Raw genomic sequence first — 7,500 nt, forward strand, 5'->3', positions numbered from 1 at the left:
CTCTCTCTCCTCTCTCTCCTCCCTCTCTCTCTCTCTCTCTCTCTCTCTCTCTCTTACCTCTCTCTCTCTCTCTCTCGTCTCTCACTCTCTGACTTCCTCTCTCTCATCTCTCTCTTACTCTCCCTCTCTCTTACTCTCTCCTTCCCTCTCACTCACTCTGTCTCTCTTACTCTCATCCCTCTACCTCTCCTCTCTCTCTCTCTCTCTCGTCCTCTTCTCTCTCTCTCTCTCGCTATCTCTCTCTCTCTCTCCCTCCCTACCTCTCCTGCCTCTCCTCCTCTCGCTCTCTCCTCTCACTCTTCGCTCTTCCATCTCTCTCTCTCTCTCTCTCTCTCTCTCTCTCTCTCTTTCTCTCTCTTCTTCTTCTTCTTCTTCTTCGTCTCCTTCTACTTCTTAACTTCCATTCTCTAATGATAACAATAAATATATCATCATTACCATTAATTATAAAAAACAATAATACCATAGATAACAATAATACTCACACAACTGACAACAATGACAACAACTAACAACAACAACGAACAACAACAACAACAACGGACAACAACGGACAACTACCAACAACAACCAACAACGGACAACAACAACAACTAACAACAATAACACCAACACAAATTCCCTTCCTGTCCTCACCGAAGACAGAATTTCACGTCCTTAAGGGTTGATATCTGAAGTCTTAACGTCTGAAGTCTAGAGTGTCTTAGAATGTGATCTCTGGGGCGTGTGTGACGTCAGGAGGGAGGTAGAAATGAGAGTTGTCTCGAGGTGATGTCACTGGGTATTTCTGGAGCTGCTTGATGACGGGGGAATATGTCTGGTTGGTTCTTTGTTGTTTTTTCTTTGTTTTTGTTGTTTTTTGTTTTTGTTGTTGTTTTTTGTTGTTACGTGTTGTTGTTGTTTTTTGTTGTTACGTGTTGTTGTTGTTTTTCTTTCTTTTTTTTCTTTTTTTTCTTTTTTTTCTCTTCCTCCATTTTCTATTTTCTTTATTTTTCTCCTATTCCTCGTTCTTTGTTATATTTACTTCTCCTCAGAGAGAGAGAGAGAGAGAGACAGAGACAGAGAGAGAGAGAGACAGAGAGAGAGAGAGAGAGAGAGAGAGAGAGAGAGAGAGAGAGAGAGAGAGAGAGAGAGAGAGAGAGAGACAGAGAGAGAGAGAGAGAGACAGAGACAGAGATGGAGAGAGAGAGAGAGAGTAGTTGAGTTTCTCTTTAAAGGTATTTAGTGTGCCCGTGTGCATGCGACCTCTCATACATGATAAATGCGTGTGCGAGAGCGCTTGTGCGTGCATGAGTTACGTATCACACTACACAGGCTGTCCCTTCCATTAATATCTATTCTTCTCATGCTGAATTCCCTCTTCCTTTCATGCTAACCCCCTCACCCCACTTTCTCCTTATATTAACCCCCCCTCCTTTCCTTCATGCTAACCTACCCCTCTAACTCTACCCCCTCATGCTTATTACACCTCCATATGCTGAACCCTTCCTCACCACATGCTGAATCCCCCCCCCACCACCACCCCCACCACCCTCTCTCCTTTCTCTCAGGCTGACCCTCCTAACTCTTCATGCTGAATAGTGATCAGAGTTTGGTGTGACATGCTAATTCCTTCTCTTTCCTCTCTCCTCTCATGCTGACTCTCTCACCACCCTTGTGCTGAATCCCCCTCCTCCCCCCTCCCCCATCCCCCTTCTCCTGATGCCATTCTTCCAACCCCACATACTGGCTGTTTCCTCTCCTCCCTCCCTCTCCCTCCCCCTTCCCCTGATGCTACTTCTCCCAACCCCACATACTCGCTGCTTGCCCCTCCCCTCCCCCTCCCCCTTCTCCCCACCCCCCTTCCCCTGATGCTATTTCTCCCAACCCCACATACTCGCTGCTTGCCCCTCCACCCTCCCCTCCCCCCTTCACCCCCCTCTAGGATGGGCGGACGTCTACGAGTCATATTCGAACATTTCTGTATTGCTTGTCATTGTTGTCTTTGGATGTCGTGTCACTTTCAGGTTTCGAGTTTGTGTGTGTGTGTGTGTGTGTATGTGTGTGTGTGTGTGTGTGTGTGTGTGTGTGTGTGTGTGTGTGTGTGTGTTTGTATACGTGTGTGTGTTTCTTTCTTTGTGTGTATGTTTGAGAGAGAGAACAGGAGGGAAAGAGAGAGAAAACGAGAGACAAAGACAGAGACAGAGAAATATAGAAAAAAAGTAAAGGAAAGAAAAGAAAATGAAAGAAAAAGGAAAGGAAAAGATAAATTAAAGAAAAGAAAACGAAAGGAAAAGATAAAAGAAAGAAAAGAAAAGGAAAGGAAAAGACAAAAGAAAGAAAAGAAAAGGAAAGGAAAAGACAAAAGAAAGAAAAGAAAAAAAGAAAACTAAAAAAATAAAATTAAATAAAAAAATAATTTTAAAAAATCGCCCTTCGCATGAACCGAAACGCAGGGGAGAAAGAAGAAGAAAAGAAGAAGAAGAAAAAAAGAGGAGAAGAAGAGAAAGCAAATTTCTTTATCTCCGTATTCTAAGATAACACCATGCCTCACCAGCCCTTGCATGCAACGTTGCACGGGATAATGTTTGTTACTTGATAACTTAAGACAACAAGAACTGCTGGGTGTTACGTTCCGTGTTAAACAGGCACCATTTGGCAGGACTGAGTCAGGGTTAGGGGCAGTCGTGAAGGGCTTGCTAAGGGTCTGTCAGTGAACAAATAATGAACATTTATTTTATTTTGTGGTTGCGTGTATTTATCTGTTTGTCTCTCTTTCTTACTTTCTTTCTGTCTGTCTGTCTGTCTGTCTGTCTCTCTCTCTCTCTCTCTCTCTCTGTCTTTCTCTCTCTCTCTCTCTCTCTCTCTCTCTCTCTCTCTCTCTCTCTCTCTCTCTCTCTCTCTCTCTCTCTCTCTCTCTCTCCTCTCTCTCTCTCTTTCTCCTTCTTTCTCTTGCTCTTTGTGTGTGTGTGTGTGTGTGTGTGTGTGTGTGTGTGTGTGTGTGTGTGTGTGTGTGTGTGTGTGCCTGTATTTATGTCTATTTGCGTATGTCTATTTCCTTGTGTGTATAGTATTTCCATACATTACATATGCTCTTAAAATGAGAAAAAAATGAAAACGCATCGTAAAGAACATGTCATCCAGTAAAGCAATCAAATCCTCTTTAAATTGACTCCAGATGCGTTTTATATATAAAAGCAGAACTGCCATAATCCCATTGGTTTAGTATTCAATCCCAAGTATAAGAGTCCTCGAGTGCAGAACCTAAGGATTCAATCCTATTCCTGCGCAGCCAATACCTCCCAGGTTCCTTTACTACATCTGGGGATCTACTTAACGCGTCTCTATTAGTTCCCCAGGTGAGGGCTGCCCTAGAAACTGTCACTCACTCTTTCGTTCTCTCTTTATTATCCTCTTCTACTCTCTCTTATCTCCTTTTTTCCTTTCTTGATCTGTATTCTTCCACTTCCCTCTTTCGTCCCCTTCCCAAACCAAACACAAACGTCGAGTGTTTTAATCACTTTTCCAGATCGCTTGTTGGGTTCCTCGCCTCGAATACCATTCGTGAAATCGAACTTCTTCTGAAAACCCCAAAAATTTCACCTTCAGAAAGAGAACATTAAAGAAGAAATAAAAAATAAAAAAGCGCTTTTTGTAATCATTCTGAAAGAGAACGTTAGAGAAGAAATTAAAAAACAATCGCTTTTTTTAAAGAAAGATAACATTAAGATTAAAAAAAAGGAAATTCGGATCTTAGAACGAGACAATACGCCGATATAGAACGGTCCAATCTCATCACTCAAGCTCATCTCAACTCCACAAACACAAGAAGGTTTTCGACCGGTTTTGAGAGACCGTGCGTACCCCCACTTTTATTTTCCTTGTCATAGCATCTTTGTTTTCTCTTTAAACGCCTGTCACAGCGTCCAGTTGACAGCACGTGGGAGGTAAGAGACATAGTGAGGTCAGGTACCTTAATCCCACTGAAATTTCGATGGAAAACATTTGCACTTTTATTTGCGTATTTGTAAACGGCAATAACGATATTTATAATGACAATAATACCATTAATTCGTATGGTTACAAACTTGATATAAAACAAATGCAGGCTATAGTATTACGTAGAGTAAGCAGAAATGATAGATTTTATAATTTCATTTGCGTGTCACGGAAGCGATGCGAAGTCATTGGCTATGGGTTTCGGACGAGTGAGGACTGAGAACGAACACTATCGACAAACCTAAGAATATACATCATATTAATGATCTTCAAAACATAATATAAAATAAAATAAAACAGAGGGAAATCAAAGAATTATCATTCCCAAGAAAACTTATGTACATAAGACATACAAATATCCAAAGAAGAAGGAAAAACAAAATAAATACAATCCAATTTATTTTTTCACCTATACCTTTCATTCGAAAATTCTCACACAAAAAAGGAAATTAAAAAATCACCTTGGGTAAAGAACAATATCATTTTCAACACCATCCCAATGTATGGATAAAGGATGAAGAAGTATATTTGAGATACAACCAGAAGAGGCATACTACCTGAACTTCCCCGCGTATTTATGGAGTGTAAATTTCACCTCGGCTCAAGACACTCCTCTCTGATTAAATCTTCCAAGGCGACGAATGGATTTCCTTGCTTTCTCCTTCTTCTTCTCTCTTTCTCTATCTTTTTTTTCTTTCTCTCTGTCTCTGTTTTTGTATCTCTTTCTGTCTCCCTTACTCTCTCTGTGTCTATCTTTCTCTTTCTCTCTCTCTCTCTCTCTCTCTCTCTCTCTCTCTCTCTCTCTCTCTCTCTCTCTCTCTCTCTCTCTCTCTCTCTCTCTCTCTCTCTCTCTCTCTCTCTCTCTCTCTCTCTCTATTCATTGGTTAGGACTGCTTATCTGTTTTGCTCCACCTGTTTGTTTGTTTGTTATTTGCTGCATTTACAAGTTTCATGAGATAATATCTTCGCTTTTCGCTTTTTGTTCAAATTCATGGTTTTGTTGAACTAAATTGTGAATTCAGATGATATACTACAGATTTATACTTTTATTTTCGTTTTTGGCAACCACACACCGAGCGCATTGTTCGTGTGGGTTGGCGGTGCTCTAGACTCTACGAATATTTACGTATATTACACTATATCTAAAAGCAAGCTATGGGGATGAGGAAATAGGAGACTAGCATATTAGCGTGATGAATATTTTCCTTATTTAATGGGGTGTTTCCGCTGCCTGTGACGAGGTTGTGTATTTGTTTTGCCCGTTCGTTAAATCCGGTTTGTGTATTCGTAAAATTCGCAGTGGATATCGACCTCGTGGTATTTTACCTTCAGTGTCAAGGCAAGAGCAGGTATGAACCCCTGTAATGACGATGATTAAAACTAATTGTGATTAGACTTGAGTGCATATGACCTCGGAAGGAATTACTCTTCTAGATAACCACCACTCGCCATGTTGAAAGACCGCTTCACAAGTTCGAATATTAGATAAAAGAGAGTAAATAAAAATCCATCTTTAAAGTAAAATACTAGTAAGAGTTTCTTTCTATCTTTTCTTTTTTCTTTTTTAGTCTCCCATCCACCATTATGCCATTAAGGTAATAGGAATACAAGTTACGCGGCGGCCGCTCCCACGTGGAGACCCCATGTAAACAAAGCGCCATGTTACCAGATCCCTCAAGAATCTTTGTTACCAAGCGGTCTCTTATACACTGGCCATAGCAGGGTATACACGTCAACATTTTTATTTTTCGCTGGTTTTCGTAAACATTTCCAACACGCCGAGAGAATTTAGATGATTACTTATGCCGTGAAATGAGTTATTTGTCGCATACGAGGGAGATACTGCAGTCTCTGGCACTGGTGGGGACTCCGATCAGTCACTGTCACGGGAGGCACTTTGCTTTGTTTCTTTGCTTGTCCATGAGGTTTTTGTACTTTAAAAGGAAAAATAATCATGTGTTTGTTTACCTTATTCTTTTGTTTGTTTGTTTATCTATGTATTTATGTTTTTATTTTAGTTTGGTTTGCTTATTTATTTATTTGTTTATTTACCTATGTATTTATTTGTGTATCTATTTATCTATTGTTCATCTTTATTTATATATCTTGGACTATAAATTATTCTGCATTTTGAACAGTTTTGTATCTGTCACAATTTAAGAAGATATATTTGAAATTGTTCCCATGTGGATTAGAAGAAGAAAAAATAAATAAAGAAAAACCCGCAAAGAAGAAAATTTATCATTATTATCTCTAATCATGCTTCATATTGCTGTTGCAGAAAATCAAACTTAAATTGAAATGTGTTAGTGTATCTGTATATATGTGTGTGGGGGGGGAGGGGGATCATACTTGCGAGCGCCACTGTGGATATTTTGTCTACGTCTAAGTATGTAAATGTGATTATATATCTGTATATGTTTATATATGAGTGTGTATGTATAAATATGTGTCCATGATTTGTAGGTCTATATGTCTTTTTTATGTATGTGTGTGTGTGTGTGTGCGTGTGTGTGGATAAAAAATCCACAATTGGCAGTGAGTCAGCTGATTGGAACTCGCCAATATTATTTTTTCACCGACAATGAAAATGAGGATGTACCGCTTCACTAATTAAAAGAAACGAGTTTATTAATACTTATGAATAATGAAGTGTGTATGTGTGTGGGTATGCATATACACACATCTAAGTCTACATGTACACAAACACATACACACGCACGCACGCACACACACACACACACACACACACACACACACACACACACACACACACACACACACACACACACACACACACACACACACACACACACACACACACACACACACGCATAGTTACTGTACATACATGAAAAACACAAATTATCCACTTATATAATCGATATCACGCATATCTATCCACAAAAAACACTATCCGTTCCATCCCCCCCCCTAACCCAGACGCCATAATGCGGCTCCTAACCTAACCCATTTCCCTCGAGACCAAAAGAGAGCTAACGCCCCCCTTTTTTTCTCTCCTACAGATCCAACAGGATGCTGCAGGACAGCGAACTGCCGGGTTTCTTCAAGGACTACTTCAGGGTCATCCGGAAGTCGGTGTCCAACGATGAGTTCAACCAGTTTTCCAAGTTGAAGAGCGATGAAGAACGCGTGCGGTTCATCTTCGACCTTCCGGCGGCGCACGAAATCGACATCCAGACATTTTTCAAGGGCAAATCCGAGAAAGAGGCCATGGAAAAGAAGGAGGCTGGAAACAAGCTTTTTGGGAGAAAGAAAAATATGGAGGCACTTAAATTATACAGCCAGGCGGTGGTACATGCACCTGTGCCGACGGGTAAATATTGGAGGTTAATCAGTTGAGTAACACTCCCCGGCCCCCGCGCCATCTTGTCACACCCAAACTAACGTTCGTCGTTGAGGCGAATCCGACCCCATGAATCCGAAACCCTTAGTCGAACGCGTTGCGCTCCCGAGATCGGAAAGAGGAAAATATATGCGTATGCAAGTCAGGATTTGATT

At 40.8% G+C, this 7,500-nt stretch overlaps 1 protein-coding gene across 8 annotated transcripts in view; it reads left to right on the top strand.

Annotated features, from left to right (window-relative positions):
• LOC122248427 (protein-lysine N-methyltransferase SMYD4) overlaps positions 1-7,500 on the top strand; it is a 116,020-nt gene that overhangs the window by 92,362 nt on the left and 16,158 nt on the right. For 4 of the 8 annotated variants that reach the window (XM_043008450.2, XM_086530938.1, XM_086530939.1 and 1 more), the window contains one exon: positions 7,005-7,315. In XM_043008450.2, coding sequence (XP_042864384.2) covers positions 7,005-7,315 — 311 coding nt within the window. Of the gene's footprint in view, positions 1-7,004; positions 7,337-7,500 lie in introns of all 8 variants that reach the window. The other 4 variants (XM_043008452.2, XM_086530940.1, XM_043008449.2 and 1 more) reach the window with 1 other exon arrangement.

Source organism: Penaeus japonicus, unplaced genomic scaffold, assembly GCF_977035675.1.
Source record: "Penaeus japonicus unplaced genomic scaffold, GWHDUDI00000001_assembly GWHDUDI00000034, whole genome shotgun sequence".
Taxonomy (NCBI): Eukaryota; Metazoa; Arthropoda; class Malacostraca; order Decapoda; family Penaeidae; genus Penaeus; species Penaeus japonicus.